At 45.7% G+C, this 13,780-nt stretch overlaps 1 protein-coding gene across 1 annotated transcript in view; it reads left to right on the plus strand.

Moving 5' to 3' along the window:
- The window catches only part of ABCA3 (ATP binding cassette subfamily A member 3), an 83,583-nt gene that overhangs the window by 16,583 nt on the left and 53,220 nt on the right, over window positions 1-13,780 (plus strand). Inside the window, exon 2 of the mRNA XM_053276354.1 lies at window positions 12,893-12,987. Within this exon, the coding sequence (XP_053132329.1) occupies window positions 12,934-12,987 (54 nt within the window). The 5' untranslated portion in view covers window positions 12,893-12,933. The remainder of the gene's footprint in view (window positions 1-12,892; window positions 12,988-13,780) is intronic.

The raw sequence follows: 13,780 nt of genomic DNA on the forward strand, positions 1-13,780 counted from the left end.
GCATTCGAATGGGAGACAACCTGTGTGAGCATTGTAAGATCTTCCCTTTAGGGGATGGGGCTGCTCTGGGAAGAGCATCTAGGTTCCAAGTTCCCTCCCTGGCAGCATCTCCAAGATAGGGCTGAGAGAGACTTCTGCCTGCAACCTTGGAGAAGCTGCTGCCAGTCTGTGTAGAGTGACAATCCTGAGCTAGATGGACCAAGGGTCTGACTCAGTATATGGCAGCTTCCTATGTTTCTATTTAAGGACGCATCTTTTTAGGGAGGTTTCCTAGTATTTTATTTTTTTGCTCCGGGGAATTTTCCGTCTTAAATCGGCTTGTAACTGGCTCTAGCTTTTAACTGGATTTTATTGATTTTGTATTGTTTTCTCTGTTTTGTGGTCTTTGTGAGTTTCCCCGAGCAGTAACAAACTGGAGAGGAGGGATATAAATGTTTTATAAATAAGTAAAATATGGATCTGACACAAGTGTATACTATAGCTACACCTAATAATCTTTATTACGGTCGTTGACCAGCACAAATAGCTACACCTATGGGCTGTATTGCTTATTTCTTGCTGTGAGTCCATTCATGTTTCTGGCAGCATTGTGAATGAATCTGTGCTCTTGTGTTATACCTCTCTGTACAAATCGCTGTGCTGATCAAATCACTTCAAACAGCAGCAGAGACCTGCGGGAAATTTCCTCCATAGTATCCTCTCTTGCAAGGAAGGATTAGAGAAGATGCCTCTTTGTTTTATCATTGATTGCCTGCTTTCCTTTTGATGTTCTAAGTGTGTGCCTCAGGTGGGATTTCAGTGGTTTTGTCTCTGGACATCCATCTCTTTTGATGAAGGCATTTTGGGTTTCTGAAGCGGAAAAGTCTCTATTGCTTCTTGTTGGGCTTGCGGTTTCTGTCTGGAACCACTTGAGTCAGAAAGTGAAATAACTCTTTGCGCTGTGTAGGATGGATTGGTAGAACTGTCTGATGTCAGGACTGCTTGGGAGAAGGACAGGTTTCTGTATTTTGGAAAGGGTCTGGCCACTTCCACAATATTTGCTATGACAATAGCTGGGGTGAACATGAGAACATAAGAAAAGCCCTGCTGGATCAGGCCCAAGGCCCATCTAGTCCAGCATCCTGTTTCACACAGTGGCCCACCAGATGCCACTGGGAGCCAACAGGCAGGAATTGAGGGCATGCCCTCTCTCCTGCTGTTACTCCCCTGCAACTGGTATTGAGAGGCATCATGCCTTTGAGGCTGGAGGTGGCCTTTAGCCCTCAGACTAGTAGCCATTGATAGACCTGTCCTCCATGAATCTGTCTAAGCCCCTTTTAAAGCCATTGTGATTTTTGATGAGGTCAAAAATCAGATGGAAAATAGGCGATAGCACTGCAAAACCTTTAGCTTTCCAGTTCTCATGATTTTTTATTTTTTTTACCATTGGGCCTTTAGTTGCCACATTTGCAAGAGCCAGCGTGGTGTAGTGGCTAGAGTGCTGGACTAGAACCGGGGAGACTCGAGTTCAAATCCCCATTCAGCCATGAAACTAGCTGGGTGACTCTGGGCCAGTCACTTCTCTCTCAGCCTAACCTACTTCACAGGGTTGTTGTGAGGAGAAACTGAAGTATGTAGTACACCGCTCTGGGCTCCTTGGAGGAAGAGCGGGATATAAAATGTAATAATAATAATAATAATAATAATAATAATAATAATAATAATAATAGTAATAATAATAATAATAAATGGTGTTTTAAAAGGTGTTCAAAACAGAAAAACTACTCTAAAATGTCATTGGTATTATAAATAGAAATTGGCAAGAATGTCCCCAAAAGATTACTCCATGGACAAGGTACAACAATTAATTCGTTGTTATCCTAACCCTGAGCTAACCCGTTCCTCGGGCCATTTCTTTCATCTCTTCATGAGGGTGATGGGCTAATGCAGTGGAAAGTAGGTTGAAGCCTGCCCCTGACAGACCACGCAGGCAGCCATGTTGGTTTCAGCCTGACCACACTGGCGTGCAAACTCTGTTGTGGTTCTCTGTCTTAACTCAAGCTTTGTTTGCACAAGGAGCACTGGAATTTTTATAGGAAGTTGGGATAATAAACATTTTGCTTCACCCACAATGTTGAAACGCAGCAGCTGTGAATGGAAACATTCCTTTTCTTTGGCCCAACAAGTGTTTCCAAGAGGAGGAGGATGGTACTAATGGTGGTTATATTGAGAGACCCCAAGTTGGTCTAAGAAGTGGGTCGCTGTTAGACCTCCAAATTGTTATCCTCGATAAGCATAGGAACAATGTCAGAGAAAAATGTAGAGGGAGAAGGAAATCTTTGGAATAATCCACCTGCAGTGGAAATATATTTCTTCTTCCTTGGGAGAGTCCAGAAATGCCTGTGTACCTCTTGAGAATGATGATTCTTTAGTGTAGAATCTGAGAGTTTCCCTAGCAGTGTTCCCTCTAAGAGGGATTCCCAGATGCTGTTGACTACAACTCCCAGCATCCTCAGCTGCAATAGCTTATACTTGGGGATTATGGGAGTTGTAGTCAACAGCATCTAGGAATCCTTGTTAGAGGGGACACTGTTCTCTAGGCCCCAAGAAACATCGGCTTTTAATTCTTGAAAGTAAGCATATTCAGGGGTTGGGTGCTGTGTTTTGTCCTCAGTAAGTGGGAATTCGATTTCGTACAGCACACAAGCTGTGCAGCTAGAGTAAAGAACAGGAACACAGGAAGCTGCCTTCTACCGAGTCAGACCCTTGGTCCGTCTAGCTCAGTGTTGTCGACACAGACTGGCAGCGGCATCTCCAAGGTTAGAGGCAGGACTCTCTCAGTCCTATTTAGGAGATGCCAGGGAGGGAACCTGGAACCTTCTGTATGCAAGCCTGAAGATGTTCTTCCCGGAGCAGCACCATCCCCGATAGAGAATATCTTACAGATCATACATGTAGTCTTCCATTCAAATGCAAATCAGGCTGGACCCTGCTTATCAAAGAGGACAATTAATCAGTCTGCAAATCTTCTTGCTTCTAATAATAAACTGTTAATTGTTGTCACAGGATCCCCCCCGCCCAGTTTTTTTTTTTAATTTATTGAATGCAGAATTCAACATCCTGTCTGCCTGAATGTCTTTATCAGGGCCCAATGGGGTTTTATATAGGGCAAGCAGGAACCTTATTGGTTCCCTAGGTCACCTGTTTCTTCTGATTCTGCTGGCTGCAGTTCCCCTCCCTGCCACTGCTGAGGGGGGCACTGTGGAGCAACGAGAGTCAAGTTGCTAGTCCACTCTAGCTGCCTTGGAAGCGTAAGGTGCCTGAGCCCTGCTGCTAGAGTCCTCTGTTCGAGACCCCCAGTGCCTTAAACCCCCTTCTTCCACCCATTTTTGCTCAGATGGAATACTGTCGGTGTAAGGGAAAAGTGACGCTACACCAGCATAAACCTACTACTAACACTCTTTATTCTGATGGTGTATAGCAAGGGTTCCGAACCTGTGTTACTCCAGATGTTGCTGAGCTACAACTCCCATCATCCTCAGCTACAGTTTATTGTGGCTGGGGATGATGGGAGTTGTAGTTCAGCAACATCTAGAGTACCACAGGTTGGGAAATCCTGGTGTATGGGATTCATCATCATCATCATCATCATCATCATCATCATTTATATACTGCTTTTTAACGACAACAAAAGTTCTTGGAGCAGTTTACATAGCACAAGATGTGAGAAAATGCTTCTCTGTCACCAGAAGGAACGAGATAATGAGGAAAGCAGGTCAAGGAGCATCCTGGCTCTTTAGCTGCAAACGAGAGAAAACAGAAGGGCATCTTATTTGTGGTTTACTGTTCCGAAAAGGAATGCCCAACGTGTTCAAAATCCTTTCATAGTGGAAGAATCTACCCTCTTGTTCCCATGCATAGGAACATAGGAAGTTGCCGCCTTCTGAGTCAGACCATGGGTCCATCTAGCTCAGTATTGTCTGAGACAATGTTCTTATCGGCTACTAGCTGGAAGGCTATAGGTCACCTCCAGCCTCAAAGGCAGGATGCCTCTGAGTACCAGTTGCAGGGGAGTAACAGCAGGAGAGAGGGCATGCCTTCATCTCTTACCTGTGGGGTTCCCAGCGGCATCTGGTGGGCCACTGTGTGAAACAAGATGCTGGACTAGATGGGCCTTGGGCTTGATCCAGCAGGGCTGTTCTGTTTTTCTTGTGTTCTTCTGTTCAGACTGGCAGCAGCTTCTCCAAGGTTGCAGGCAGGAGTCTCTCTCTCAGCCCTATCTTGGAGATGCTGCCAGGGAGGGAACTTGGAACCTTCTGCCTTCAAGCAGACAGGTGCTCTTCCCAGAGCGGACCCATCCCCTCAGGGGATTATCTTACAGTGCTCACATGTGTAATTTCCCATTCAAATGCAAACCAGGGTCGACCCTGCATAGCAAAGCGGACAGTTCATGCTTGCTGCTACAAGATCAACTCCCCTCCCATTGCATTCATGCAATGAACCAAATACGTGGTTTTATTATTATAAACATGTTTGTATACCTCTTTTCAACCTTGAAAGTTCCAGGAGCCGTTTCCCTAGCCAAAGGAATGAGAAGATAGTTCCCTGTCCCCAAAAGGCTTACAATCAAAAAAGGAACATGAGGCACCAGCAGCAGCCACTGGGAAGGACATCACGCTGTGGGTCAAAGAGGGATAGTTGCTTTCCCCCTCCTCAATATAAGAAAACCACCACTAAGAGCTGGGTCCTCCTTTGCCCAGTTCCCAGATGTAGATGTCGGGTCTTAAGACACTTACAGTATATGTAGGTCTTATGATACGAGGATGATGCTTTATGCACATTTTATGTTTAACAGAGCTGGCTTTTTCAATTGAGATTAGCTCCAAATTAGCAATTAAAATCTGTCCAAATGTACCAATACAATGAAAGATCTGTTGGTGCATATATGTCTGTCGGGAGAGGGAGGCACTGTTCCCTCTAAGGCGTGTGCACCTGCTCGCGCTCACAAGTTTTCGGATGTCCGCTCCGTTCATTTTAGATCCCGCTCAGGTTGAATCAGGAAGGCCCCATGCCTTGATACTGCCGCCCAGAAGAAAACTCATTTCTGCACAGAGATGAAAAAAATTAGAGGGACCACTGGAGTGGGGGGCAGTCCCTTTTGGACCCTGGCACCTGGGTGAAACTGCCTGGGCCCTCCACGGCAGGGCCTGTGAATGGATTTAGTGGGCTAGATGATACCAACCCACAGAAGCAGCCCTGCTTCTGAGGTTTTGCATTCTTCATGCTGGCTGATCTCCTGCATAAATTTACTCAAGGAGGGCTCATTGAAAGACCAGTTAAGCAAGCCTGATTTTCCTCTTCATTCTAATGGGCCGTCTGCAAGTAAATTTAGTACAGGGATTCTCAACATTGGGTCTCCAAAACTTATTGGACTTCAACTCCCATAACCCCCCACCCCAGTGGCCTTTGGTTGGGGATTATGGGAGTTGAAGGCCAATAACATCTGGAGACCCAACGTTGAGAATCCCTGATTTAGTATCCATTCTGCCTCAGTTAATAGGCTCAGCTCAAAATGTCTAAACTGATCGTGTTTGGGTCAATAAGATACCGATGATAGTACCTGTGGCTCTTGTTGTTGGTTTCGATTGCTGAAAAGAAACCCAGCTGCAACTTAATATTCTTTTCACGGAGCAGAATGTTGTAATCCAGAGCGGCCGTCTGCTTTCATTTCTGTGGTCATGTGAATTCTGTTGCTTAATATGGACGGTAACCATCCATGGCATTTTTTCCCACCTGTAAAAAGGGAAACTGATCTTGTGGCACATTAATTTTGCCGACGAGATGACCTTGTGACACTCACTCTGAGGATCAGCGTTTGATTGGATCACTGTAGTTCAGACACACCAGAGCTTTAGACGATGGTGAACCCTTGACAGTCAAAATGGCTGATGAGGAAGGGATTGGTGTGGTGGGTCCAAAAGGGACTGTACCTTCTCAACAGAGTTAATAGTAGGAGAGAGGGCATGCCCTCAGCTCTTGCCTGTGGGCTTCTCGGAGGCATCAGGTTTTCACTGTGTGAAACAGGATGCTGGACTAGATGGTCTTCCTTGGGTCTGATCCAGCAGCTCTGTTCTTATGTTCAGATCCATCATGATATTAGTACATTTGGATTGGATTTTAATTGCCAATTACTTTGGGAGCTAATCTTGGCTGAAAAGCAGGCTATAGTAAACATAATACATGTTTCACCTCTGTCAGCAAAAGGTATGTATGCATTTGTATTTATTCAGTTTCTATATAAAGGTGAATATTTCCCATCAGAGATGTGGGTTTTCTGGAAATGTTTGAATCAAATCATTGTACCATGCAACATTTCCTGCTGCTCTAAATGGTAAACCTGTTTGGCATTTTATCTGACCTGTGTTTTTTTAAAAAGGCCCACGCTATATTTTTGTTTGTTTGCTTGTTACATTTTATATTTGGCTCTTCCTCCAAGGAGCCCAGAGCGGTGAACTACTTACTTAAGTTTCTCCTCACAACAACTCTCTTATTACCTTCTTGTTAACAAATCCATATATTACACATTGATCCTCACGTGCTCCCTTGGGTTAATCACCTGAAAAACTTTAATTACAGCTTAATTACAACTTTGAAACTGCCAGGCTTGCTTCATATTGCATTGGCTCTCATTCATTGTTACTCATCTAGTTTATGAAACGATGACTTCTTAGACAGGGAAAAGAAGATTCCGTGGCATAATAAAATGTGGGAAGATTTATCCAGAAAATTTTGGCATTTTGGAAATTTCCTGTGGAAAAATTTCAATCAAACACCTCTGCTGAATTTCCCCTGCATACCTATAGCTACAGCCCCCACCTTGAGTGGCTATTTTGCTGGTGCGTTACCTGCTTAAACTGACCCACATTTCATACTCTTTCTACTACTACTACTAATGTTTACATACTGCTTTTCAACAACACTTCTTAATGTGGTTTGTACAGAAAATAGATAATGAATAAATACAACGCTTCTCTGTCTCTTGTGATATTGACAAACATTTCAGCATCGATATTGCAGTGTTGTTTTTATCTTTGTGAAGTAGGTTAGACTGAGAGAGAAGTGACTGACCCCAAATCACCCCTTAAGCTTAAGAACATAAGAACAGCCCTGCTGCTGGATCAGGCCCAAGGCCTAATCTAGTCCAGCATCCTGTTTCACACATGTGGTAACAAGCATGAATTGTCCCCTTTGCTAAGCAGGGTCCACCCTGTTTGTATTTGAATGGGAGACTACATGTGTGAACACTATAAGATATTCCCCTTGATGGGGCCGCTCTGGGAAGAACATCTATATGCCTGCATGCAGAAGTTTCTGAGTTCCTTCCCTGGCATCTTCAGATAGGGCTGAGAGAGACTCCTGCCTGCAACCTTGGAGAAGCCACTGCCAGTCTGTGAAGACAATACTGAGCTAGATAGACCAATGGTCTGACTCAGTATATGGCAGCTTCTTATGTTCTTATCTGGTATTGAGAGGCAACCTGCTTCTGAGGCTGGAGGTGGCCTATAGCCACCAGACTAGTAGCCATTGATAGGCCTGTCCTCCATGAATTTGTCTAAGCCCCTTTCCCGTGGCAGAGAATTCCATAGATTGATTATGCACTTGTTGGGGGGGGGCACTTCCTTTTGTTGGTCCTAAATTTCCCTACCTTCGGTTTCAGGGGATGACCCCTAGTGTTGTGAGAAAGGGATAAATTTCTCTCTCTCTGTCTACTCTCTCTCTTCTCTATGCATAGTTTTATACACCTCTATCATGTCTCCCTGCTCCATCCCCTGAGGGGAATATTTCCCAGTGCTCACACTCCTAGTCTCCCATTCATATGCAACCAGCGCAGACCCTGCTTAGCTAAGGGGACAAGTCATGCTTGCTACCACCAGACCAGCTCTCCTCTCACTCAGCATAAGGCAGCTTCTTGTCTTCCTATTATTTTGCGGGATTATTGCTCAATGGAAGAGCATCTGCTTTACATGCAGAAGGCTCCAGTTTCAATACCTGGCAGCATTTTCAGGCAGGGTGGGGAAAGACCCCTGCCTGAAACCCTAGATCAGCCACTGCCGGCCAGGGTAGGCAGTGGTGATCTAGATGGGCCAGTGGTCTGACTCGGTATAAAGCAGCTTCCTGTGTTATGGCAGCATGAGAATTTGAACCCGGTCTCCCTGGTCCTAGTCTAACCACTACCCTGTAGGAGTGTCCTGGCTGGATAAGGACCTGCCCCATCCTCTCTGATAAGCATTAGATAAACCCTATGTGTTTCCCATTGTCTCTATTCTTTCCCTAGTATTCTGCTTTAGAAATAAAATACCTTCAGTTCCACCCGTCTGTGCCTTCTACTATAAATCTTGCCTGGCTGATAAAGCCACTTTCTTCATTGGCACCACACAGCTCAATCAAGACAGATACCACCCTTACGCAGAGGGTTTTAAGGTAATGGGCCACTTGGTGCCAAAGATGAGTCTTTCGTAATGAAATTAGACCCCTTTGGCTCTTTCCTCTGTGTGGATAGCTTTCATCTTTCCCCCCTGGGCTACTGAGTCCATTTACATTAACCCTAATAACCTTTATGAACTGCATTATCTATCAAAAGCAGCACTGCCAGAAATGAACAGGGGGAGACCTGGATGCTTCTCCTTATGGCCCCTGTAGTTCTAGTTTGGTTTATACCAAGGATTCTCAGCGTTGGGTCCCCAGATGTTATTGGACTTCATCTCCCATAATCCCCAGCCCAAGGCCACTGCGCCTGGGGATTCTGGGAGTTGAAGTCCAATAACAGCTGGGGACCCAACGTTGAGAATCCCTGGCTTTATACCTAATGATGACGGAGTCTCACCCTTCTCATCTTGCCGTGAGGGGAGCAGGGAGCTGGTCTTGTGGTAGCAAGCATGAGTGGTCCCCTTTGCTAAGCAAAGTCCTCCTTTATTTATTTTATTTATTTAAAATATTTCTATACTGCCCCAAACTTGCATCTCTGCATTTGGATGGGAGACTATAAGTGAGCACTGCAAGATCATGTCCCTTAGGGGAGGGGGCTGTAGCTCAGTGGCAGAGCATCCGCTTTGCATGCAGAAGGTCCCAGGTTCAATCCCTGGCAGCACCTCCAGGTCTGCCTGAGAGAAACTCCTGCCTGAAATCTTGGAGAGCTGCTGCCAGTCAGTGCAAACAATGCTGAACAAATGGGCCAAGGGTCTGACAGAAGGCAACTGTGGTGTTTTTGGTTACTCCCTTCCTTGATCCGGGCCAGCTTTTGAAGGGGGCTTTAGTTACTTGTATTCAAGTCCTGGAGTAAAGGCGGGGCTAAAAAAACAGCCAGCAGCAAGAGCCCGGAAAAGCAGCCTGCACTTGCCTCGCTGCACATCACATCTATTTCATTCAACTGTTGATATTCCGGCTTCCACTCCATTGCCTTATCCTTGCCCATCCCCAACTCTTTCCCCTGGATTCCACAGCAACTTCCTATGTTCCTTTTGAGAGCTGTGCGGTGCAGTGGTTAAGGATGTGATCTAGTCAGGCTCACACCCGTGCACTCATTAGGCGGCCTTTGGCAACTAATTATTTCTTGATGGCTTCCTCCCTCTACCGTATTGGGTTAATCCTCTTATATGGGGGGTGTTAGGATTACAGAGAGAAGAGCTTCTGGCCTCTTCTCTTCGCGGCTGCTGGTGTGTGTTGTGTGTGTGATGTGTATGCTGGAGGTGGGGGTCAGGTTGTTTGTCTAAATTATTATCAGGCCAGTGCACTGTGGTGGTTAGAGCAGAGATAGGTAATCTTGGCTTCCCAGCTTCTGGAACTACAACTCCCATCATCCCCTACAGTGTTTCCTCTAAGGCTTGGGAGTACTCCTGGACCCAGGCCTCACCCTGGTATCTCAGGTGGAGGCTATGGCCAGGAGTGCTTTCCATCAGCTTTGGCTGACTCAACAGCTGCATCCATTCCCTGATCTCAAAACAGTGGTGTCTCCGCTGATAACCCCCCAGCTGGACTACTGCAATGCGCTCTGCGTGGGGCTGCCTTGGTACGTAGTTCGGAAACTTCGGTTAGTTCAAAATGCGGCAGCCAGATTGGTCTTGATGTAATCAGCCCGCCCAACTGTGCCATTTAATTGGTTTGTCTGTTGTAACATTTTGCACTCTGGCAAGAGATGATTGCAGTACAACTTATAATTTAGCCTGACTTGATGACAGCACTCAGTCCCGAGCTTTGGGCCCAGGCTCTGGAACGGTTGTGTCCCTTTGTACACATTGCAAGCCAATTTAGGTTGGGGTGTGTGTGCGGCCCAGTATTTTTATGGGAGCCTTGTAAAGCTGCTTACCATGCCAAAGGTGGTGCTGGTTTCTTAGGGGTGTTGGCATCAAAGAAGATGCAGTTCTCTCTGGTAATAGCCGCCTAGATTGTATCACACCAATCCAGGAAGCTGCCATCTACTGAGTCAGACCCTTGCTCCATGCAACTCAGTATTGTCTGCACTGACTGGCAGCAGCTCTCGGAGGTTCCAGGCAGGAATCTCTCCCAGCCCTGCCTGGAGATGCTGCTAGGGATCTGGGTCCTTCTGCACTCAAGCAGATGCACTAAGTCAAGGCCCCCATCCACTCAGGGGAATATCTTACAGTGCTCACATGCAGTCATCCATCCAGATGCAAGCCAAGGCAGACCCTGCTTAGAAAAGGAGAGAATTTGTGCTCGCTACTACTGGTCTTGTGGTAGCAAGCATGCCTTGTCCCCTTAGCTAAGCAGGGTCCACCCTGGTTGCATATGAATGGGAGTCTTGAAGTGTGAGCACTAGAAGATATTCCCCTTTAGGGGATGGAGCCACTCTGGGAAGAGCAGAAGGTTCCCAGTTCCCTCCCTGGCAGCATCTCCAAGATCGGGCTGAAAGAGATTCCTGCCTGCAACTTCGGAAGAACCATCCTCTGCCAGTCCGTGTAGACAATACTGAGCTCGATGGACCAAGGGTCTGACTCAGTATATGGCAGCTTCCGATGTTCCCTACATGGGGGAGTGGGGGTCTGCGTCTCAGGTGTGTGTGTGTGTTATTGTTGTTGTTATTTTTACATTTATATCCTGCTCTTCCTCCAATCAGCCCAGAGCGGTGTACTACATACTTAAGTTTCTCTTTCACAACAACCCTGTGAAGTAGGTTAGGCTGAGAGAGAAGTGACTGGCCCAGAGTCACCCAGCTAGTTTCATGGCTGAATGGGGATTTGAACTCGGGTCTCCCTGGTCCTAGTTCAGCACTCTAGCCACTATACCACGCTGGCTCTAGCCACGCCAGTGAGTAGTATGTTCTGCCTAGCTGTGTGAAGTTAGTAGGTTAAGCCTTCATGGGAATCGATCCATTTTGATATAAGTGTGTAGACCAATTGGAAGTGGCTTATGAAATTTTGTAGTTGTCGTATGAAAGTATGCACGAGTAAGGGGCGAGGGAGCAATTTATGTGCTTTGCGTGTTGCAAACTGCATTGGGGGGTGGGTGGGCAGGCGGGTAAGGGTGGGGGTCTTCTACTTAAAGATAAAGGCTACTTATAGAGAAAGGCTTCTTGGCGTCTGTTTGGAGTGAGACATGTTTTTCTCTGCCTCGCTCAGCTGAGCGAAGGATTCCTGTGTACGTTTGAAGCGGTTATTGACCTTTGCCTGGATGGCTGTTTGTTGTTGCTTCTGCACCACCTGAGGTCTGGTTGTGCAACGAATTTCACAGCGTTCCCCTGGTCTGGCCCCCGAGAAGTTACTATACACTTTGTCAGAGTGATCTGATCTCCAGTACAAACAGGTTAGCTGCCCTCCAAAGTCGAAATTGGCTTCTGGGCACGCAGCTGCTTCTGGTCTGCACAGAACGTGAAGAGGAGATCCGCAATTAAAACCTGGATCAAATTAATGCTCAGGGGCATAGCAAAAAAGAAAAGTATGCTTTAATTGTATCCCATGCAGGAAAGAACACACAGCATGCTTTGACCCTGATAACTACAGGGGTGGACATCCAGAATAAGTTACACATGGGCTTGATCTATTGGAATTGGTCACGTCTAACTTTCCCCATTAATTTCATTGGGAATACTCATGACTAATTTAGTCTGTAGGATTTGGAAGGACCGGATTGTGCAGAAAGAGGATTCCCCTCCCACCCCTTCTTCTTGGTTTCTAGGTTAACTATACACAGTTTTTGGTTTGGGGGCGTTATTTATTGCATTCTGGATTAGAAGCTTTTGAACTCTTCCTTTATGAAGCTCTTTAAATCAAGAATGCAGCCGTTTGGGACCCCACCAAGTGGCTATGTTCTTATCGGCAAAGGAAAGGAGTATTAAATATTCCCTTTGGCAATGTGGACACAATATTTATATTATATCATATTTATTATGTATTTATAACACAATATTTAGGTATTATCTGATAACACATGGATAACCATGTGTTTTCTTCTGTTTCACTTTCTATAAAAGAAGCTGGCCTGGTTATGGAGATTGATGATTGCAACATTTTAAGGAATAGAAACCTAATCTTTTATCAGGCTGAATGATCAAAGAGCAACACCTATGATCTATTTACTTAGCATATGTATATACCTCCCCTAAATCCACATGTCTGGACGGTTTACAATAAAATAAAATAGAACTCAGATTGTGTGCCATTTATGCTCCAAGCTTTTCAGGGTGAGATACACACACACAGAGGTTCAGTTCCTGGCAGCATCTCCAGGTAGGTCTGAGAGAGACCTCTGCCTGAAACCTGCTGCCACCAGTCAGTGTAGACAATACTGAACTCAATGGACCAAAGGTCTGACTCAGTATAAGGCAGCTTCCTATACAACAGAACAGATTTAGATTTACTTGGTATCTTTGTTTAATGGCTCAAACCATTTTCTTTTGTAGTGTCTTGGAAAGCAGTGAGTCTCTCCCTTCCCAAGGAAAGGATGGTTGTGCTACGGCAGTTTGGGCTTCTTCTCTGGAAGAACTACATCTTGCAGGTAAGTTTTCACAGGAGTGTGGGGAGGGAGAGGGCAGCAGTGGAGAATGGAGGTGTAGAAGGCAGACCTTTCCTTCGTTGTGGATCCCTGCTACTGCTAAACTGGAAAATCTCCTTTACCACGGACTCCATCCCGATGGTTTTATGTATCCGTGGTTGCGGAATTGGCACCCAACCTTGGTATATGCGGTGGGGCGGGGGAGCTGGCAACTAAGGGGTTAATTTTCATGTATCCACAGGTCGGGGTGTTGGCCGGAAATAACTGCAGAGGTCATTTCTGGCCTCTCTTTTGAGATCAAGAGCCTCAAAATGGTTCCTTTTGCAGGGGGGAAAAAGAGGCAAAAACCTCACGATTTTTGCCCAGTTTTCAGCCAATTTCTTGCCATTGTGTAGACAATACTGAGCTAGATGGACCAATGGTCTGACTCAGTATATGGCGGCTTCTTGTGTTCCTGAGGAATCCTGTACAACATTTTGTAGCAGTAACCCATTTGTATGTATCACTGTTCTTGAAAAGTGTGTTTCATCTGAATGCTACCAGAAGTGGGCCTGATTCTACTCCATCATTGGGGGCATCTCTGTCCTCCTTAGCTGGACTACTTCTGGTTTTTCTAAACGGAACAGTTGAGAATTCTGGGATATAACCTGCCATGACTTCATTGAATGTGATCTTCCTTACTGGAACAAAGAGGAACATTTACTTTTGTAAACAGTGTGAATCACACTGAAATAAAGTGCCTGCTTCTGCAAGCTGTTTGCATTTGCTCCAGTGGAAAGATGCTTTGCAGAAGATT

The sequence above is a fragment of the Hemicordylus capensis genome, chromosome 13 (genome assembly GCF_027244095.1).
Source record: "Hemicordylus capensis ecotype Gifberg chromosome 13, rHemCap1.1.pri, whole genome shotgun sequence".
Taxonomy (NCBI): Eukaryota; Metazoa; Chordata; class Lepidosauria; order Squamata; family Cordylidae; genus Hemicordylus; species Hemicordylus capensis.